The sequence below is a fragment of the Lipomyces chichibuensis genome (assembly GCF_038497645.1).
Source record: "Lipomyces chichibuensis strain CBS 12929 unplaced genomic scaffold V1513scaffold_2, whole genome shotgun sequence".
Lineage (NCBI taxonomy): Eukaryota > Fungi > Ascomycota > Lipomycetes > Lipomycetales > Lipomycetaceae > Lipomyces > Lipomyces chichibuensis.
In genome coordinates, this window is record NW_027117454.1 from 1 (window position 1) to 21,289 (window position 21,289).

The window sequence follows — 21,289 nt, forward strand, 5'->3', positions numbered from 1 at the left end:
CAATTGATTTTCTGTGTTATCGTGGACTTGTTGAACTTCGAACGTGCTTGTAGGTGGCCAAGTGCGCAGCTCGCTTGGGTGCGCAGCTCGCTTATGGATTACGTTAAATATCGGCAGACTTTTTATTTTGCCGATATAGTATTCGTAGCCAAAATAGTCGCCGATATCGTATCGTCAACAGCCCTATGTCAAACAAAACGCCAACCAGTCAATCCCACATCAAACAAAAACATCATCCATACACATCACTTAAATTCCTACATTAACTTGTGTACAGCTCGTTCTATTGTGATTTTATTCCGAGACCTTGGTTTAAAATATTATCAAACCGCAAACCTATATCTAACCCTCGCACCGGAAGTCTTCTACCAGCTCTCAATTCTTTTCTATAGATTTGTATACGAGTATCCACCGGTTATTGACTCTCATATAAATGGAAACCAGAGGATATCGCCAAAACTATTTCGCCTCAATGACGGCTACGATAGTGAAGTTTTACCAGAAGATCAGCTGTCCAATAGTCCAACTCCTGGGCCATCATCTAACCAAACTCGATTCTTTCATTGATATTAGTGAAGTCGAGGTTTACCTTGACGCCGACCAAATCGGACAACTATTGCTATAACTGGCAAATGTCTGTATACGAAGGCTTAGTGATTCTTGCAGCTTAAATACCCAGTGAATTCGTTTCTCTACGGTTGATTAATACTATGTCGAAATCGAATATCGCGGCGCAACTTGGTGAACTTGAAATCCGGCTGTATAGATAGACATACTTCGCAACCTTCATCAATGACTCACAACATTTATCTCTGATCTACATTTGGTGACAAAGTCTCTACACGCTAGTGCTGTTTCGCAGGTTTATGGACATTAATGGAAGTGGAACTCACCATGGGTCGAGTTCTCGAGACTCCGATCGGACAACGCTATGTGCCAGTTATGCTGACGGCGATGGAACTTTTTCCGGGCTGTGTTGTTGACAATAAATGAGCTATGACTTCTGAATCGTCCTGCTGGCGTTTGCTATTATTAACTTAAGATTTGCGTCAAATTCATAGAGTAGGGTATGATGGTCGACATCGCCAAAGGAGTTCAAATCGGAATTGAGAGACACAATTGGAGCAGTTGTATTTGCCGCCAGTGCTGCCACGCATTAACAAAGGCTGTGTCCCTAAGTCGACACTGGGACGAATACGTGAGGCGCTGCTTCTCGAACAATGTGGAACAGATGAACAGAAGCAACATTGCCAACAGCACTTTCCCTCTAGTACACACTATCTGGTCTGGTGATATACGCAAGCGATTAACAACTCGATCAATGATGGGTTCAAGATAATATAACCAGTACAGCCATCGACATACACGCACACATTTAGTGTCAGCCTACCGAGGAAGTATATATAATTCACATAACACCACTGCAAACTAAAAAAATATGTACACTATACATGTCCTAGCAAAGCAAAGAACACCGAATCAGTTTTTAGGATAGTACATTACTCAAATACAATGGCGGCCTTAATGGCAGACTTATTCCTAAGGGACTCAAGACACTCTTCCCACTGGTCGAGCTTGAAAGTCTTGTTGACTATCCCGCCGACTTTGACCTTCGGATTTTCACCGTCGAGGTAGCCGATGGCGGCGGGGAACATGTAGGTCTCAGAGAAAGAGCCGAGAATGGTGATTTCGTCACCGACTATGGCCGTTAGGAAAGAAAAAAATGATAGACAATCATCCACCAAGATACATTGCACTTACAGATCTTAGTAGGCGGCCAAGTGACCCGGGCCGAGTTGTTGTAAACACCGTACACGACGAGTTTGCCGCCGCGGCGGACGTAGTTAATTGAGTCCTCTAGAATTTTGGGGCTGCCTGTAGCCTCGACGACAATATCAAAACCGTAGGGGTTTTCCATCTTGAGCTGCTCAAACTGGGCATGCGGGTGCTGACGGTCAAGCTCTATGTAGACGTCGGCGGCATCAAGCTCCTTTGCAAGCTTCATTTTGTTCCCGGCGTTTGCTGCAATCACGACGTGGCAACCGCCATTGTGGCGGAGAAGCTGGGCGAGAACGAGGCCGGTGGGGCCGGCGCCAAACATGAGCACGGTGGAGCCGATATCCGGGCGAATTTTCTCAAGACCGTGGGCGGCACAGGACGCAGGCTCGAGCAATGTGGCATCGACTGCCGAGAGGTGCGAGATCTTGAAGACCTTACCGGCAGGATATGCGCAGTACTCGGCGAATGCGCCGTCGAGAGTGACGCCATGAGCGTTGAAATGCTCACATAGTAGTGCCTTGCCACGACGGCAGTAGAAGCACTCGCCGCAGAGCTCAGAGTTGTCGGCCACAACTCGATCTCCGAGCTGAAAATCTATTACGTTCTTGCCCATCGCAGCAACAGTACCCACTACCTCGTGGCCGGGAATGAGCGGGAACCGCGCGATGAACTCACCTTCGTGAATGTGCAAATCAGTACCGCAGACGCCACAGGCAGCGACCTTGATCATGACATCATTGTCGCGTAGAGTAGGAAGAGGCGCGTCGACAACTGAATGGACGAGGGGCCTCTCATAGCTAATCAATAAATTGAATCAGAATCGGACTGGTATGATTCGTAGTAGTAGTACTGAACTCACCGGAGAGCTTTCATGGTGGCGGGCAGAGACGAGAAAGACATTGTGGATCTGATATAAATACAGAGTAGAGTGGAATGCAGGGCCGACTCGAGGCAAGGTGGGAATCGGTATTATATATTTGTCCATCCTCCACTTTTGTTTCAGTTCATGATACGGAGCAGACGATGACGCTGCCTCACATGAATCTGCAGCTTCCGGCATTAGCGCGCCGGCTGCGGCAAAGATTTGCACCGCATCCTTGTACCCGTTACTTGGTAACACCCCCGCCCTGGCCAATAACTGATCCGTACTCTATCGAGTAAAGGTACATTGCCTAGAGCCTATTTTATATCTGCATTTGGTAATGCACTAGTCTGTTTCCGGCTAGCATCGCAAATTAAAGTGGAATCTAGCCAAACCTTACTACATCACTTAAATATCATGATTAAACTAGTTAATGTTTACTTCAGCGATTGTACAGCTTTTGAAATTATCGATAGTATGATAATACACATACAGTAATCCTGAACTCCTCCCAATGCAACGAGTATCACATCTACTCACTATCATCACATCGAAATATATCGCACATAGTCCTGGTCGAGCTCGCGCGTAAAGTCCAGCACTACAGGCTTCGCGCCAAAAGACGTCGACACTATCCGCTTGCTGTCCATCTTCGCCGAAAATATCCAGTTGCCGTGGTATTTCTGCAGATCCAGAACCTTCTTTCGGTAGTCCAAGTCCCATACTTTCAGCGTCTGGTCGTAGCTACCTGAGAGGACTGCATTCGTAAGTACACGAAAACCGTCATAATATATACCATCTACAGACCTTTCCTTCCAAACACATGCAGTGTCCGGACGAGCGACTCGTGACCTGCGAACTCGAACAGGCAGTTCTGCTTCTTGGTGTCCTACTCCGCGTCAGCATTATTTATACGTTCAATATCTTGCCATCGTCCGGACATACCCACACCCGTATTGTGTTATCGTTGCCGCCACTGATAATTGTACGCGCGTCCGTACTAAGCGTTACGCACGCAAGGCCACGCGAGTGTCCGTGTAAACTCATTAGCAATTTTCCCGAGTCCGCATTCCACACCTTCACGATCCCATCCACACCCGCAGTCGCAATGAAACTCCGCCGGATATGCACTGAGTTCACAGAGCCGTTGCATGCAACAACAATATGCCGAAGTGGAAATCCCTCCTCGCGCCGGTCCCGAATAATGAGCATGCCGTCTTTAGAGCACGTTGCAATGTACCGGTCGTTGAACGAAAGATCAAGGATCCCTCCTACAGCACTGTCAGCAAGAATTCCGCCAGAAAAACACCCAGTAATCCCACCCTTGTGGTCATGCAACTGACGCACTGCCCGGTAAGCCGGTAGTTCCCATATTATAACCGTCTCGTCGCTCGATCCGGTAAGCATCAACTTGTCGTCGTACTGCAGGCAAAGAACTGATCCAGAATGTGCGATTGGGTTGTCTTCTAATGCGGACGACGTCGCGTTCAACGCCAATATTTGCTTGCCCGTCGTAGTATCCCACACTCTGATTGAACGATCACGAGATCCTGTTATTATTTTCTCACTGTCAAGGTTAGCAGCGTCTCAGGCATCAGAATATGAGAAACACTCGCTCGTCAAATTGAACGCAATACACGCTCTCCTCATGCCCATCCAAATTATACGCGTACACACATTCTCCGTGATCCCACCGGCGATCCAAAAGATACCGGGTCTTGAACATCATGCGCCAATCGATATCGGACGGCGTATCTGGCTTCACCGCCCACCGCCGACGCAGCCTGAACTGGTGCCGCCAGACAGTGCTCATCTCTGCAGCATCTTTCCATCCCTGGCACACTCGTCGGCATATCAAAATCGATCGAAAGTCCAACCAGCAGAATACTAGTGTTCGCAATTCAGCCGGTAGCCGTTTCGTGAAATCTGAGATCTTAGGTTCCTCCGCGACGCAACAAGACAAAAAAATCGAATTACATACCGATTCTAGGCGATCCCTTATCTATTACATTAACATCAACGTCCTCATCGCATGTAGCCTCGGACTCTTCGCTGGTAAGGCTGAGAACGGTGTCCGCATATGTCGGCAACACCATTCTGAGGCACAAAATGGCTACTGCGATATAAAATGACAAGGCTTATCGAATTTTTCGTTCAAGTTACCTAAATGCAGGTAAATTTGCAGAAAGATTTATGCAGTGACTTATTGTAATTATCCAGGTGAGGTGTAACAAAGGATTGTGTGTAATTATTATTCGCTAATTCGCAAAAGGTATGGAGTCGGAGGTCAGCCGCATGGCCCTCACGGAACGTCATGCATAACGGGAAACACAAGGACTATCCCAACAAAGATCTCCGCCGTTTTATAAAATGTGGTAACATTAAATAGCATGTCTAATTAACCGCAATTTACAAAAATATATGATCCAAACGCAAACGCCACAAAATATGCCAGGAGCCAAAGTATAATACAAATGTAAAATATTAAATCTTCATCTCCCTTCGAACCTCCGCTTCTTACGCAACGATCCCGAATTCTCTCTTTCCAAATCCATCAGCGCCTCCCGCTTGGCATTCGATGTCTGTTGCAATGAATCGCGAATGACCATGCTCTCTGTTACAAGCTCGTACTTGGTCATGATCTTACCTACCCGCTCTTCAATTGCTTTAATTCGATTGATATCATGCTCCGTGACAAACGCAATGCTCTCGCCTGTCCGCCCTGCACGGGCTGTACGACCGACTCGGTGTATGTAGTCATCGGGATCAGCCGGAATGTCAAAATTAACTACCATCTGCACGACTGGAATATCCAGACCTCTGCTCGCCACGTCGGTCGCGACTAGCACTCGCGCGGCCTCGGCTCGGAATCGCCCTAAGGAGTCAATCCTCTCTCGCTGCGATATCTGTGAGTGCAGCGATGTCACTCGCACGTCCATGCTACGGAAGATCCTCTTTAGCACCTCGGCAGTCGTCGCACGGTTGACAAACACTATTGCTGATTTCTTCTCGTTGATCGGAAGTGTTAGAAGCGAAACGAGGTACGCTTCGCGGACGTGTGTTGGAATAAACAAATACCTCTGATCCAGCGTAGCCGGAATGGAAATGCTTTGTTCGTTAGCAAGATTTAAAATAAGTAAAATTTACAAAAAATAAAGACGCACCTATTTGAGGGGACCTCGTGCACAAAGATGTGGCGGAACGACTCCTTCAGTTGCATAACTGACTGCGTGATCGTGGCCGAAAACAGCAGCGTCTGCCTGTCCTTGGCTTTTGTCATAACATTCATACATTCTTCTAAATCCTCCGCGAAACCAGGGGTCAATAGCCGATCTGCCTCGTCAATGACTAGGAATTTGACACGTCGCAGGCCAGCAATAGCTTCTTCTCCGCTGCTCCGAATATGATCCGCCAGCCGCCCGGGAGTCGCAATAACCACATGCGGCCGTTTCTGGAGCGCAAGAGCTTGTGCGATCATGTCCATGCCTCCGACTATAACTGCCTGTTTCAGATTCATTGACGCACCAAGAGCAGCAAACTGCTCGGATATTTGGAACGCCAGCTCGCGCGTCGGTGTCAGTACGACGGCGAACACGCCAAACGGATCTTCGGAGAACTTTTGCAGTATCGGGGCTGCGAACGCGATAGTCTTGCCTGAACCAGTTCGCGCTCCACCAATGCAATCGCGGCCCTTGAGGATCTGGGGAATACAAGCAATCTGGATCTGCGAAGGCCGCTGGATGGCCATCGAATTCAGCGACTCCGAAAGTGACTTAGACAGGCCGAGGGCCTCAAAAGAAAGGATTTTCGCATGAACTGATTTCGACATGCCGAATTCACGCACTGTTCTCGGACTAATATATGCGGTGCGAAAAAAATCGATTTCTCGAAGCAGCATTGATGAGAGTTCGGGTTACCCGGACGCTACAACTACTACGTTCAACTCCCTTGGTCAGCTTGTCACACGTCCATACGACAGACCCACTCGATTTTCACTGTCATCATCGCCCATAGTTGACTTCCAATCACCATCTACATCGGATTTGTCGTATTATTTATTACATATCGCTTAAAGATAAAATGGTGAGTTTCATTGAAGACGTTGATTTGATCGCAGCTGACTGTCCAGTCATTGCGTGTTATCCCCCAGGTACCGTATGCCTCGAGCGTGCCGAAACCTGCAATTACGAGCACGCAGGTCCCGGAGCTAGCGAATCACATTGTCGCAAGCAACCCCCCTGCGCCTATGGCGGACGCACTCAACTTGCCATCCGATCCATCATCTCACCCTCTCGAGGCACGCCTCAAGAATTGGGAACAGACCCAGTTTGACCTTAAGATGGAGAACCTGCGGAGGCTCTTTGGAACACATGAGCCGGTCAAGCGAGTGATGGAGCTCGAGGCTGTCAGTGCCAGCCTGCCGTTATATCCAGACGTTCTGCGACGGGCGGAGGTTGTGAGTGGAAACGGTGCGCCCGGCTCACGGACAGATCCGGCGAGAGAGATCCTATTAGGTCGGGACGGCATTGTTGATTGGGAAGATATTTACGGAGGTATGGTATTTCAAGGTGTTGACGAGCGAGTTACAAGTGCTGACGAATGAAATCAGGTATGGACGAATGCCCACTAGATTTCCATACCGACCTGGAGCGGCGAAATAGAGTCTGAGAGTTGAATATATATATATATCTGTTATAGTTGATATTAATTATAAGGACGATCACAAACCGGACAGACGTGGTCAAGAAGCACTAGAGCTGACACACTTATGATTCGAACCCAAAAGAACAATGAGCAAACATGTAAATACAAAGCAAACACTTAAGCTACACCAAAACAAACGCAGGATTATATTTAAAGCGCATCCTCTCATTCTGAAGCCGATATTTAGATAGTGGACTAGCAAGCTCAAAGAAAATGGCAAGCGAAATTTGAAGACACAATTCCCACACAGGTCAACAGTTTAACTCCGTTGCGAAGAAACAATTCCGAAACAACGAAAGAAAATATACACTGTACAAGGATCATATACAAGAATGACGAAAACCCTGTAGATCCATGCGAAAAACATACCGGAACGACATCGACTCTAGTCAGAAAAACCAACGATGCAATGATAACGTAACCCAACCAATCCTAAACCATACCCAAAACACAGACAATTACCGCAGCATCAAAAGTCATTACAAGCAAACACCGACCCATGCACTTATATCATAGGATGACACAGCCGCAACCCGGAGATCGCTCGGTTGAGCTGTCATGGTTCTCGTGGGCACTGATGGAAGGATCGCGCTGACGATGATGGTGGTTATTATGAGGGTGATGGTAGTGGTGATGGTGTCTGCTAGATCGGTCAATGTTGGTATTGCTCGGTCGATGTTTGCTTCCTCGAGTCGTTGTGTTTGTGTCCACGATCGACGCCGGCCGGACCGACATGTGGAGGACGTTGTAGATGTTCGTTCTCGACAGTTGGCTTGCTGCAAATTTCCTATTAGCACATTTACCCGTACAAAAAAAAAGAATGCGTACCCCCCAGTGAATCTTTGTCGTCCAACAGGCGGCCGAAATGGATCAGACGAATGCACTCTGTACCCCCCGGGCGCCCGCCCCATTCTACATTTGTTAACGACACGTCGCAGATAGCAGCAATTCACACATACCTTCTTTCCAGTCCTTCCAGATGCATTCTTTCAAAGTCAACACCGTCAGACTCTCAGGCTCGCGCAGCCCAAGCGAGTGTCCTTTCATGTACTCGCGATCGATGGTGATGGAAACACGCAGGCCGGATATGAGCAGGAGAGTGACGGTCAGGGGCGAGACGGTGAGGGACTTGTCGTCATCGTCCTCCTCGTCGATGCTGTCATTAGCAGTGAGTGTGGTCTTGATGTGGTCTGCGGTGGTCACGGGGGGCATTGCAACTGCGGTTTTGTCGTCCGCAGGCAAACTGGACGAATCTGTTGCGGCGGAGAGCGTCGTCGTGAGCGAGAGCGGATCGACAACCGGGACGGCCTCAGTGGCCGCAGGAGCAGCCGACATAGTCATATTGGCGCTCTTGTGTCTCTCGAATCCGAGATCAGGCGAGGAGGTAGGCGAACGTGCGTACCAATACTCAATAGCACTTGCGCGCGTGTTGACTCAGCAGAGGCAGAATCGGTGCAAGAAAGGTCCCGGACGGGAGCCGGGAGAGGGATAACGTGGAAGTAAACAGGAGAACTGGGGGTGAGGTTGAGGACAAAACAACCATCAATCAATGCTCTTCTGCATGGACTCCGTGAACTTACCGCGCACTTTTGCTCACGCGGCGGCATCACTCGGTTCGACTCGCGACACCCTAATCCACGGTGCACCGCCACGAAACACGAGACCCTCACAGTCAAAGGACCGACTACGAAATTATACGCACAATACATGACATAACTAAACTACTTAATAAGACTCTCGAATCTGAGTTATACAAAACATACACAATACAGCAAATACACAATCTCAAGCAACCTAAATAATACACTGCCTCACAACTCATACAGGTACCTAAATAATACAGGGAACGGAACATACCCCTACTTCCCCGATATTTGCGGATCTGTCGGGCCTCGCGCTAGATCGCCGTCCATGTTTCCCGACACGCCATTAAATCCGAGACCCGGCGGTGGTAGTCCAAACGCAAACGGCGGCATTCCATTCGGCGGTGCTCCTCGTGCTCCTCCCGGCAGCATATTCGGCATGGGTGGTACTCCCAAGGTTGGGTCATGCTGCAGATGAGACAGTGGGAATCCTGGAGGGAAAGGTGGAGGAGGACCGTGCATTCCAAAGAATGGCGGTAACCCTCCAGGGGGGAACGGTGGCAAGTTGGCTGCTGGGGGAATCATACCAGGCGGGAACGGAGGGAATCCTTGTTGTGGAGCAACATGACTTCCTGGCACTCCAAGACCCTCTGGAGGAAGTTGCTGTTTCGAAATGTCTGGCGGCGATTTTAGACCCATGCCGTCACTCAACTGTGGCGATAGAATGCCGCCATGTGCGTTCGGCACAACAAGACCGCCAGGTTGTCCGGCTTGAACATTTGACACTATCGTGGGTACCAATCGCTGCCGCCCCTGCGGGCCTGCCATACGCAAGCCGTTCGGCCCCATTGGAGGCCCTGCCCACTGTGGAGGTAGCTGACTCATTTGCGGGATCTGTTGCAATCTAGGATCACCATGCCCAAGCCGAACGCTCTCGTTGAAAGATGATGGGCTTCGTCCGATACCTGGCGGTGGCTGTGGCTGTGGCTGCTGTACATCCTGGCCGTTAACATTAACCTCTAGTTGACGCATAATAGGTAGCGCCGACTGATGTGGTGTTATTAGTAATGGTCTCAGCGCTTCCGCTGTATGAATCGTCACAGGCACAGGTGATGGCTGTCTGTGAATTCTCATTTTAGATGATTGGCTCATCAAGCCCATTAAGAACTGTGCGTTACTGGAATCCTTGTTAGGCTTAGGGGCTTCCACCTTGTCTGAAGCTGCGGACGAATTCGACGGTGAAATACATGGCGGCGCTGTATTCTGACCTTCTGGAGTTGCCACTATCTTAATTTCTGGTTGCATTATAGCAGTGGCTAGAGTAACTGACGCGGAAGGCAAATTAGCATCTGCGGATTCCACCGGTGCTGGTGTAGAGTTCTGGCTCGATCGGCTTGACTTCGTTCCCAATATAGCCATAATCCGCTTAAATCCCTCTTTATCGTCATTTGCCTTTGGTGCTGAATTCTCCGGTTCTGGCGAGACATCTGCCGAAGAAGGAGGGCCTTCGTTATGGGCACCAGCATTGGACAAGATAGACGCAAATTGCGAGCTCTGAGGACGAGTGAAACCCTCAGTCGATCGAGCTTGCTCTTCCGAGGAGGATTCTCGACCGGATGTGCTAATTTGCTCAGGCTTAAAAAATGACGAAAACCTGGATGACCGCGGGCCTTCTCCTGGCACCTTGACAACACTTTCAAAACCAGCAGGCAATTCCTTAATTTCATCAGTAGTGATAGCTTTACTAGCAAAACCGAAAAACCGATCCACTGCTCCCGTGTCTGAAATTCCCGGTTTTGATGCCGATTCAGACGCCGATGCATCGTTCTTCAGTGACTCTGGCTTGCTCTCCTTAATTCCCTTTCTGTCATTATCTGCTGCCTTCATTCTAGCTTTCCAGGCCTGGAATTCTTCAATGGAATGTGCTGTGGGGCCTCCGCTCAGCGACTTCAAGCTTGAACCTGTCGTCGAAGGTGGAGCAGCGCTGCTCGCTAAGTTGCTATTCCCAACAGCATGTGCAAACTCACTATTACTGAAGTTGAGTCCATCACTCTCCGCTGGAGCATCCATCCATTCTGGAGACTTCTCCATAAATCGATTCGATAATGTGCCATGCCGTTCGCTCTTGTTGTCTCGAGGGTATATCTCACGACGGTCCCTATCCTTCTCCGGATCCCGGTCACGCCAAGACCCTTCATCTCTCTTCACGCCGCCCGATACGTCTTTCGATCGTCTGTCTCGATTCAATGATTCAGATTTGAGTCCCCTCTCATCGTCTTTATTCCTTCTAAATTTTTCTGAATCATCCGCTCCAAAGCTTTTCCGTGCATGGCGAGAGCTGACTTCCTTCCAATCGTCACCATCTTCTTCTCTAGTCTGTCGGCGTCCGTATGACGTATTACTCGTTCGGTTGGGCTGTGTTCTGCTAGACACTGACAATCGTGAGCCAGTCGACAGTGACGACGAGCCACTGGCATCTCGTGATCGTTCAAACCGTCGTGCAAAGGACGAATCCAAATCTATGGACTCAGTGCTCTTATCCCCGCCTTCACTCTCTGTATTTTTTCGCAATCCTAACGATGATCCAAACGAAATTTTTGGTGGCCCTAGTACAATATCGTCTTGCTCTGGTCTACCGTTAACAGCGGACGCCCAACTAAAACTAGTAGACTTACTTGATTTTGAACTAATCGGTTTTTTTTCTTTGGAAAGATGACTGGTGCTAATTGTCCAGTTATTCACAATTCTGACCCACAGTACAAAGCTAAATACGTACAATTTTCGCAAAGAGTCGTCATCTCCGTGCTCACGATCTGGCTTTGAAAAACTTGCTACCTTCGGAGTATTGTTCTGTAAGATCGGTGGACTAAACGGTCTCAGCTATAGTCTAGAAATGAATGCTGTAATTTTACCCCATCCATTCTTCATTTGGCTTCAAACGCTCCGGACGCACACATAGTGGCGACTTCGCGAGAGTCTTGAGCTCTTGTGGCGTGTACTTATACTCCATGTCCCGCTTCAACTGTCACATAGAAATGATATTAAATGTAAAGATCTGTAGCGACCACGTCATCGTTAGCATCTTTCAGATAGAGACCGATCATGCATCGACGTCAACAAAGAATCGATAATCATTTCATGGAATAAATTCTGGTTGTCTAGAGTACTTACAATAGAGGTATGAGGAGATACGGCTGCAAGAAAATGGCAACAATCGACCGATGCGTAACAGCTACAACAAATTATTAGCGCATTGTAGGTTATGGCAGATGATCCGGCAAGCTAATATTTGTTTGGCATTTAGAAGTATCACAAGTCGATACGCTAATAGGATCCATTCCACAGTCATTAATCCACACTTACAGATAATCAAGTAACCGAACGAATAGATTGAGAGTTATATATAGACGTGTAATCGGAACTGTCGAAATCTCTGGTGGAGCACACAAATGCTGAGCTGTCGCATGACATTTCTGCTATTGGTACCCAAAGAGCATGCTATTTTATTATGTAAATGACAATTTTGGTACGGTTGTCGCGCTTATACGATTGCGGCATAAGTAAACGTAAACATACGCAAACCTTCAAACTTAAAATGACGTTTCACAACCATAGGAATGCCCTTCATGTATCGTCGTATTCATTCCAGAGTTTCCAGGAATGATAATTACGAGTTCATATTGAAAATTGGTTGTAGTTATAAAAAATAGCTAAAATATTGTGATATAAAAAGTAGCGGCCATCTGGGAGTTCTTTGGTGATGGCATTCTTTGGCAGTTACCCGGGAAGGTGTCAAGACAACACGCGACGGCGCGCGTGTTGCGTTTACAATACATTACCCGCATCTCTTGCACTGTAACTTACCTGCCTTCCTATCCGCAAATATAGCTTCTATCAGTGGTTTTATCTGACCGAATGATATAGCGCAACATAATGCCGCCAATAAGGACTGGAGACAGAGTCCTTTTGCCAGATGAATGTCCTATTCCGAATTGTAATTCGGGCAGACTGCAGTCGATCACCCGGGCCGGGCAGCACTTCGCGACAAAGAGGCACCGAGATCTCGTTGGAAAGCTGAAGCAGTCGGGAGATGCACGGTATCGTGAGGTGTTCTTAACGTGGGCTAGAGATATGAATTATATCAGCGTCATTAATGAGATTCCGCCACGAAATCCGCTTCAACCCCTGTCCCCCAATACGCCAAGCAATAGCAAACGAAATAATTTACTTTACAGCAAATCTTTGTCGTCGCCGCAATTAAAGCCACCAGCTACTAGGGAATCTCGGCAGACAAAGTTAGTGCACGCATCATTATCAAGAACGAAATCCATGAATGCTGCCGATAACTCACGTATAACCTGGCTGCCACCTGTTGTTGTCAATCCTGTACAGGCCCATCCTCTTTCTTCGTCCATTCCATCTGCAGAGAAGCAGGAGCCACGAGTGATTCGGTGGGCTACATCAGCCGCACCTCCTCGCAGGATTTATGACACTCCTCTGCAGCCGTGGTCTGAGAGCTTCTATTACTACGACGTTGAGAAAGATCCGGCAACTATTTTTCGAGGAACCACAAATTTTTGGTGTGATGGGGTACCGACAGTTATTTCACCGCCAGCTCTTGCCCCAGCGTCACTGATACCGCCGATCAATCACGATCCGGCCGCTCCGGGCTATATTTTCGCTCCCATTATTCCCAATTCTCCGTCCTCGTCTCCTGTGTCACATACTATACCATCCTTAATTCAGCCACTGCCCAATATCACACAAAGGAATGACCCTAGCTCCGATGCAACTGTTCTTGAGGATGATTGCGAGGAGATTGAAGAGTCGCTGCGGCCCGGTAACATCGACAGGAAATTGTCAGTTGCAGATCGTGCGCAAACAGTTTCCCCAGTCAACAGCCAATCCTCAGATGCGACAATTCTAAGTCCCTCTACTATTCCTGATGATCAGCACATGGACTCGGAACATGAATCGGAATTCGTTAGCACTTCAGTTGACGAACCGATAACTCTAAATCATGGAGCAGTTGGGGCAGAGCAAACACTCCTTACTCCTGGCAACTCGGACATCCCGCTATATTTTCATCCTTTGCTTGCGCCTCAGTCTTCACACTCCCGTACTGGTTTGAGCGCACCGATAATCGGTTCATTATGGGAAGCCCAGTTCCATCCGCGATTGATGACTTTCTCAGCACCTTCGCCATCTTCGATGCAAGTGATATCACCAACGTCAGACGCACCTGTAATTCACCCGAGACCCCAGCATACTGTGGTAGCAGTATCAGATCGTAGCAGTGATATTAACGACGAGAATGATCGGCAACAGGTTGTTCGACACGGCATCCACGAAAGTCAACATGAACATGACCACGACTCCGAATTTGGCTCTAGGTCAGGAATGCAATGTAGGATAGGACAAGTATGCTTTTTTCGTCATTTACTGATGGTCTGTTAGGTCACAAGTATCATACCGTGCTTCAGGACGTTGATGAGTCAGGGTGGAGCTCCGATCCCTACCTAGAGGAGCTATATAAATAGGCTTTCTGATCGATCTGCGGATATCTTGGAAAAGCGATGAGCGTATATCAATTTTGCGGGTTTTAGGTAATTTGGTTGACAATTGTTATGTGCAATTTTGGGTTTTCTTCGCGTTCTAGCGGTCTTGTTTGGTGGTGAAGGCGTGTACGATATTGAGTTTGGATAATTAGTGTAGTTTTTTGCTGTCACTACAATACATTACTACTATACAAATACATCAGTTCGTTTCTCTATATCTATCGGGACATTGCCAAAATATTACGAGCCTGATCTAGCAATTCTTTTACTAACTTCTTTGTTGAGTCGGCAACGTATGCATTACTTACCAAAGTCTGAACGATCTCAAACACATACCTCCTCTCATAGGCGGTGGCATCCTATGGCACGTTAAATCTAAAGAACTAGATAGAGGGACGGTCTGTATACACACCTCCTTTGCTTTGAGCGCCATTACGAGCACATTTAGCATCCAATTGGTCGCTCTGGCGTATGTATCCACGTTACTTGACGGAAGTAGCAGCCGGTATAATGGAATCTCCACTTGCCCCAACGAAGGGATTTTCATCACAGGTGCCTCCGTCACATATCTAATTGCCAATTCATAAAGAAAGTGGCCAGGATTGGCGAGTACTTGAATTAAGCTAGCATACACAGTAGCAATGATCCTTGGAAATATTTGCTTCGATGTGGCATCATCACCTGGAGAGGATGCTCGAGAAATTTCGAGATCTTCGATCATATAATGCAAGTTGTACAGGAGAAGACGAATCATGTCTCGTTCCTTATACCGTGAGCCCTATTATTGTTAGCAATAACCGCAGGCTGGTAATCCAAAACAAAAGTACCTCAAATAGCGCACCCAACTGAACCAACGTGCGTCGTGCCATTTCATATACAGATCCTCCAAATCCCAGACACATAATCACGTATCCAATGCAATGATTTTCTGTCAAGACCTTGATATCCACCAGCTTCCGCGATGTCATGTCCATAAGGACTGGTAGCATAAATAATGGATCGTATACGGCATAGGGACTAGTAGTACACGCCGATGTATTACAATATTGCATATACGCGAATATTGACTTCGCATCTGCAGGAGCATAGTCAAAACTTTCGGGAAACATATGTTTAATACTAATCCCAAAAGTCTTTCCAGACAGCAGAATCTTCAAACCCTCCACTCCCTGCGTGCAGAAATTCATGTGCATGTCTGGTTCGTATGTAAATGAGTACAGTGCGATTTTAACGGCATCGCTGAAGTTCATAATTGTATCCATAGTGTGGAAGACCTGTAACAGTAACCTATCCGAAGGGCCACATGTTCCCGTATAAAGCATCATCAATCGAGTTGCCAAGAATGGGTCAACGTGCACTTTTGGATTCAAAAAGTACAAGTAGTGGACCATGCATGCACGTTGGATACCGACGGAACATGGCGCCGCATTTGGATTGTCAGGCAAACGCGTCTGACCGCTATCAGCAATCATCTGAAGGAATTTCACATATTCTAAATCATCGGGATTACCTGATGAAAGCATCACACTAAATGCAAAATGCATCACCTCATATTTGCTTATCCACCGAGCTAACGCTGCCTCGATTGGTGGATTCACATACTTCCCGAGCGAAAAAGCATGAGGAAATTCAGCAACGAAATTTGTAGCTGCTACTATTATCCCGAGCTGCTTTGCAGAAAGAAATACCGACTCGGATAAGTATCGAGTGATTCTAGCGACAACAGATTTCATGTACCGAGCAGCATCCATCTTGATACCCTCTGTAACCGCGTTGCAACGATACATGGCATGTGTATATGCAATTCTGTGTTCGGAAATTATGGTAGCGTGACTTGCAATGTGCTCATAAAATAGTGTATAATCTTCCTCAGTAGAGAGAGCCAGTACAACTTTCTTGAAGAATGCGGTATCCTGCTCGAGCTGAGAAGCGTCAGCGCGCTTAACAGATTCTAGCAAAATCTTGGCTGCCGTCGCGGGAATTGTCTCAACGCCGACTTTCCGAATATAAAATGCTGATTTATCATCGTTGTCAAAGAGAGATTCCGCAATGGCCTTGGCAAACAAGAGCAGACTATCGCCCTCTATTGCTATAATCGTATCGGAATAGTTGTTGAGGACATAAGAGAAAGCTTCATTCGACGAAATTATCAGCTGGCATACCAAATCGTACAGATCTTTGTTTCTGGATTCAAAAACTTTACCCAAATACTTAATTTCGGATGTGAACAGGATCTGTCCCTTAGATTGCAATAGCTTTTGCATTTCCAATGCCAGTATTTTGTCGTCACTTACAATTGCAAGCTTCAATAAGTCGTCGATATCCTGAAGCGCAACAAACTTCGTGGGACAATCCATCCGAAGGAGACAAATTATTTCACCGCAAATTCGGGCCGCGATTTTTGGATTCCAGTAATTTATATTATCTGATAGGATGGAGAGGAGCGTCTCGCTATCTAATAGTGCCAATCCGGGAAGGAAATTCTCCATAACCTGCCGTCGCATTAGAATCGTTCTGTGATGTGCATGCAGAATACTGGAATATCTTACTTTACTCGACTTTCTTGCCGTTGGGAGTATCCCAAGAATGTAGTCATAAACGAATCCGAGCTCTTCCTTGCTCGCCGAATTTTTATTCATCACAATATTCACAAATCCAAAGAACGATTTTGTGAACAGAAGCTTCGAGAAATTGAAGTCTTCGGGCGTCCACAGCAAATGCTGCCAATAATCTTTTCTGCGAACATATTTCATAGTGGCCTCTCGCAAGTCGCAACTCAATCGGAAAGCAACTTGTTCTGCTACTCTGCTGACCAACAGTAAATCCTTGCTCTGCAACACTATGTACTCAGTAGCACGGTAAAGTCTGATCAATTCTGAATACCCGATATCCGTAATCTGGGCAATCATTGGCTCCACCACGCTAGTATCTTTAAAAGCTTCATTGCTCCCGTTCGTAAGTATGAAACTCTGCGGTTCGAAAGCTAACATGCCGTCAGGTGCAGGTAGTCCATAAAAGAATGCTGTAGCTGCCGTGACAACGTCAGGTAGAGAACAGTACTTTAGTATGACATTTTTATAGTTCACGTCATTTATCGACTTTTCATTCGTAAGGAGATGCGAAAAATGAGCTCTGGAGATATGGAAGTCCTCACCCGATAGACAGAAATCCACGACGACCCTCAGGATGGCGTGAAGCACTGAAACAGATGTTTTTACTTCCTGATTATTGGAACGCACAAGGTACTCCCACTGTTCGATAAGTGCTGTCAAAAACGGACTGAATGACCAGCAAAGATAACCTTCACCAGAGAACTGATTCGCTTGATCAATATATTTAAACGGTGAACGCAAGCACCGAGCGATAGCTTCGTTAATGAGATACCATATAGTCTGACGATCTTGATGGCCGGAGTTGAGCATGATCACCGTCAACGATTCAATAAGAGTATGAATTGGTGAAATTGGAAAGTTTTGCTGAAATAAGTATGTCGACGAAGTAATCTTCTCAAGAACTCTAGCAATCTCCGAACACATTTCCCTGTCACGCACAGTAGTGACAAACACCATCAGATATGTAAGTAGGGAGTATTGTCGGTGGTCTGCACACAGCTCATGTTAGTAAACTTGCTCTTTTCGCGGAAAGTTGTGACAAACCTGGCTTGTTCCAAAATTTTACTGGCACAGGGACGATGCTCTGCACGACGAGAAGATTCCGCATTTCAATCTCTAATGCGGGCACATTGTTGAGATAAAATGAAGTGTCACAAGACCGATCACCTGGTACAACGCGCACAATGATGTCCATTATTCGAGCAGATAAGTCGATCTTAGCGGCCGCGGATATATCTGGAAACGTTGTCACGTACAACCGAAGCCATTTTGAAATCAGTAAAGTAAAGTTAGGTGCTGTGCTGACGCACGTAAGAGAAGCTACATTTGTGATATCCGGAAGCCGTCGATATATCTCTTCTAGAAGGTCTGACTTTCCTGAGATCCAGCCTTTGTGATCGTAAATGGTGACGACCTTTTGCAGTTTCATTAGTGCTTGCACTTGCAGATGCAGGAGGAAGTAACGGAGAAGTGGACTGTAAGTTTGAAACCGGCTGTCGAATATTGACCGTGTCAGTGGCGATGGCAGGATATTCTCGACAGCAATGTTTACTGGAGGCGGAAACTCCAACGCTTGATTACTGTCGATCAGTATCTCCGGGATGGGCAAAGCAATGATTTTCGAATATCGATTGAACCACTTCAAAAACCCGGCCGTTGGTTTAGACACGATCTTTAAATTGGAAGAAGACGTATATGCCGCAACTATCTCCGGACAAGACCTGAAAATTGCAATCAGCAATTCTTCTTCATTTTTGTTATTGAGGTCCAGCATTTTTGAGAAGGCCAGCAATACTCGGTTATGAACTCTGTAAGACTTCGTCTTTTCGTTACCGTCAAGCGTTCCAGGTAAATACCATCCTCTGTCTTCAAATTTCACACCGCATTCTGTTCGTGTACATATGTCGATGATCATGTCGTACGTGACTTTTAGTCTCGTCTCGTGACCTGCTGGCAGGGACTGGAAAACCTTGTACACATGCAAAATACGTCCAAGCACCCACTCCGTGAAAAAGGAAGTTTTGGCAGACTTTGGCAGAGACATATCCATGGCCTGGTTATACAGAGTACGCACTAACTTTGATAATTGCTCAGGATCGTCCGACGACACGTTCTTTAGCCAATGCTCAATTAGCTTTCGCTGTGCAAGAAAATCTGCACGTGCTTTGGAGGAGCACTCTATCAAAAATGCCATAAGAAGCTCGATCATGTAATATCGAATAGTCTTCTGTGCTGACTTTCCTTTCTTGGCATTATTCCCTGCACCGTCTGTCGGCGAATGATTAGGTTGTTTCGGAGGAACGAGAAGCTTCGGTAGCACTACAAGTGAGAAGTCGAATGCAAAATACGTGTCATCTGCGAATGATCCTTTCTGGAACTCAATAAACTCTCGTAGCAGTTGGAGAGGTGGAATAACTGAGGATGGTCGCTGAGTGTAAAGCGCACGATATATAAGTTTGAGATGATCGTCAAGAATCAGGCGAATCATATGTGATCCCTGGACCCTATATACTTCTTGCCGTGATATTGAATGAAGTAGTTTTTGCAGTCGAGTAGTCGCATTGATAAATGGAGAACTTGTGACGGACGCCTGCGGAGACTATTAGCTTCGCCATGGATTCACACAGGTCTCACAAACTTTACCTGTCCGAAATTGGCCCACGCTGACACAAGTTGATCCGACAAGCCATTTTCTAGATTCCGCAAAAGCAAATCGTTATTGGGAATTTCATCTTCAGGATGCTGTGGAAATTCGGCGTGTGTGCCTCCAAATATTGTGTCCAAGGTAGCAAACGCCGGATCAAGGGCCAGATCGAGAACCCTGTCGTCATTGCTGACGATATTGCTTCCACCGCCGTGGGAACGCTTGCCATTCATAATATCCACGGACTTCGGTGATTATTATTTTCGGATACATGCATATCGAGCTCACGGGGGTGAAAACCGAAGCTCATTTAGAAATTCTGACGGGGAAAAAAAATTGATGGAGATGAGCCGCACGTGTCACGTGCCAGAAACTCAAGGGTTTAGTGGCGGTCTTGTAAATAAATTTAGTTTTTTTTTTTCATGACTGTATGTATTTACTTGCAGAGCGAGAAGTTGTGTATTATAATTCGTTAGATCTTGCCCGCTGCTTTTCAGTCAGCGAACTGCTTACCAAGTTTCAAAAATCCTGTAAGATTCGTTCGCGCCCCTTGTAAGTGGACGAATAATCCTCAGCCTCCACTGTCGCAGACGTCAAACACTATCTAGTATGTTAATGATGAATGTAGCGACATCAGTAGCATAAAAAGGTCGGTCCAGTCCTCGTTGAGACGTCTCATTTAAACTTACAACATGGAAACGATAATTTGTATTTCAAACAACTTACAAACTTGTGGCTCAACTCACCACACGCTTCAACTCTGAGCTCATAAAACTCACAGAACGTCGAGTACGTAGTAAGGTTAGTTAACTTCAAATATTACATGTGTGAATACTTCAGTCATCACTGATAAGGGAGCTAGGGATATTATCCAATAGCTTATATTGGCTTGCAGATGGTTTGGTGTTCAGGCTATGTCAAGCCAATACCGATGTTCGCGTCCGGTCAGTTTCCAGTTTCCGGCCATCTCCGTGAATACGCACTATACATTAGATATAGAACACTGCATCACTTCAGATCCTTAATTAATGCCATGGCACGTTGCTGGCATCATATTTGACCGTTTCTGGTAGATCATTACAGTGCAACAAATCGACAATTAGAGAACACAACAATAATCCCGCAGCTTGGTACTAGACTGGAAACTGCTCTTTTTTTATTAAATACAGTAGAGCCTACTCGTGTATTAGACGCCACTCAACCCCGGATTTTGGACATTGCGAACAAAATGCCGAGATCTGGTGGTTCCTCCCTGCATGCCATATGGCAGAAACAGACACATGGAGACAAGCCTCAACGCACAGCTACTCGTCCGGATTGGCGTCTGCATAGATCTTCTAACGAGAATCTATAGAAAATAAGATCCATTTGGACAAGGGGGCCAGGACAAAAAAAACCAAAAGACCAGTTGTGTTCGCTGTCATGAGCAACGTAAAGCGAGATGATATTAGCGTCATCTGTTTTGTGCATATGGAGTAGCAGGCAGATCTCAATCGGTCATGAGATGCTCGGTTAGAAGCGAGATTACCAGTAGACTTTACGTCAGG

At 46.7% G+C, this 21,289-nt stretch overlaps 9 protein-coding genes across 9 annotated transcripts; 2 read left to right on the top strand and 7 right to left on the bottom strand.

Annotated features, from left to right (window-relative positions):
- Positions 1-1,499: 1,499 nt before the first annotated feature.
- Positions 1,500-2,652, bottom strand: V1513DRAFT_456128 (chaperonin 10-like protein; the record flags this gene model as incomplete). Its single annotated transcript, XM_066899552.1, has 3 exons — positions 1,500-1,699; positions 1,762-2,576; positions 2,639-2,652. 3 exons carry the CDS (start codon positions 2,650-2,652, stop codon positions 1,500-1,502), a joined length of 1,029 nt encoding a protein of 342 aa, XP_066756033.1.
- A 407-nt stretch (positions 2,653-3,059) lies between these two features.
- Positions 3,060-4,905, bottom strand: V1513DRAFT_435806 (WD40-repeat-containing domain protein). Its single transcript, XM_066896684.1, has 6 exons — positions 4,623-4,905; positions 4,258-4,567; positions 3,964-4,208; positions 3,587-3,912; positions 3,449-3,530; positions 3,060-3,398 (listed from the first exon to the last, which is right to left on the bottom strand). The coding sequence occupies exons 1-6, from the start codon at positions 4,735-4,737 to the stop codon at positions 3,187-3,189; spliced, it is 1,290 nt and encodes a 429-aa protein (XP_066756034.1). The 5' UTR covers positions 4,738-4,905; the 3' UTR covers positions 3,060-3,186.
- Positions 4,906-5,002: 97 nt separating this feature from the next.
- On the bottom strand, positions 5,003-6,501 carry V1513DRAFT_435811 (P-loop containing nucleoside triphosphate hydrolase protein). Its single transcript, XM_066896685.1, has 2 exons — positions 5,806-6,501; positions 5,003-5,749 (listed from the first exon to the last, which is right to left on the bottom strand). Exons 1-2 carry the CDS (start codon positions 6,468-6,470, stop codon positions 5,134-5,136), a joined length of 1,281 nt encoding a protein of 426 aa, XP_066756035.1. The 5' UTR covers positions 6,471-6,501; the 3' UTR covers positions 5,003-5,133.
- Positions 6,502-6,611: 110 nt separating this feature from the next.
- On the top strand, positions 6,612-7,430 carry V1513DRAFT_435812 (uncharacterized protein). Its single transcript, XM_066896686.1, has 2 exons — positions 6,612-7,194; positions 7,251-7,430. Exons 1-2 carry the CDS (start codon positions 6,888-6,890, stop codon positions 7,307-7,309), a joined length of 366 nt encoding a protein of 121 aa, XP_066756036.1. The 5' UTR covers positions 6,612-6,887; the 3' UTR covers positions 7,310-7,430.
- A 119-nt stretch (positions 7,431-7,549) lies between these two features.
- V1513DRAFT_91405 (uncharacterized protein) lies at positions 7,550-8,984 on the bottom strand. Its single transcript, XM_066900634.1, has 3 exons — positions 8,305-8,984; positions 8,174-8,257; positions 7,550-8,121 (listed from the first exon to the last, which is right to left on the bottom strand). The coding sequence occupies exons 1-3, from the start codon at positions 8,684-8,686 to the stop codon at positions 7,856-7,858; spliced, it is 732 nt and encodes a 243-aa protein (XP_066756037.1). The 5' UTR covers positions 8,687-8,984; the 3' UTR covers positions 7,550-7,855.
- A 57-nt stretch (positions 8,985-9,041) lies between these two features.
- V1513DRAFT_435817 (uncharacterized protein) lies at positions 9,042-12,425 on the bottom strand. The gene is made up of 5 exons (XM_066896687.1): positions 12,100-12,425; positions 11,841-11,983; positions 11,705-11,794; positions 11,604-11,650; positions 9,042-11,555 (listed from the first exon to the last, which is right to left on the bottom strand). The coding sequence occupies exons 2-5, from the start codon at positions 11,936-11,938 to the stop codon at positions 9,205-9,207; spliced, it is 2,586 nt and encodes an 861-aa protein (XP_066756038.1). The 5' UTR covers positions 11,939-11,983; positions 12,100-12,425; the 3' UTR covers positions 9,042-9,204.
- Positions 12,426-12,701: 276 nt separating this feature from the next.
- Positions 12,702-14,683, top strand: V1513DRAFT_435823 (uncharacterized protein). Its single transcript, XM_066896688.1, has one exon. It carries the CDS (start codon positions 12,862-12,864, stop codon positions 14,383-14,385), a length of 1,524 nt encoding a protein of 507 aa, XP_066756039.1. The 5' UTR covers positions 12,702-12,861; the 3' UTR covers positions 14,386-14,683.
- A 21-nt stretch (positions 14,684-14,704) lies between these two features.
- Positions 14,705-16,030, bottom strand: V1513DRAFT_372980 (uncharacterized protein; the record flags this gene model as incomplete). The annotated part of the gene is made up of 3 exons (XM_066894805.1): positions 14,705-14,845; positions 14,899-15,264; positions 15,314-16,030. 3 exons carry the CDS (start codon positions 16,028-16,030, stop codon positions 14,705-14,707), a joined length of 1,224 nt encoding a protein of 407 aa, XP_066756040.1.
- Positions 16,031-17,426: 1,396 nt separating this feature from the next.
- Positions 17,427-19,586, bottom strand: V1513DRAFT_456136 (ribosome 60S biogenesis N-terminal-domain-containing protein; the record flags this gene model as incomplete). The annotated part of the gene is made up of 3 exons (XM_066899553.1): positions 17,427-17,455; positions 17,641-18,087; positions 18,143-19,586. 3 exons carry the CDS (start codon positions 19,584-19,586, stop codon positions 17,427-17,429), a joined length of 1,920 nt encoding a protein of 639 aa, XP_066756041.1.
- Between the last annotated feature and the right edge of the window lie 1,703 nt (positions 19,587-21,289).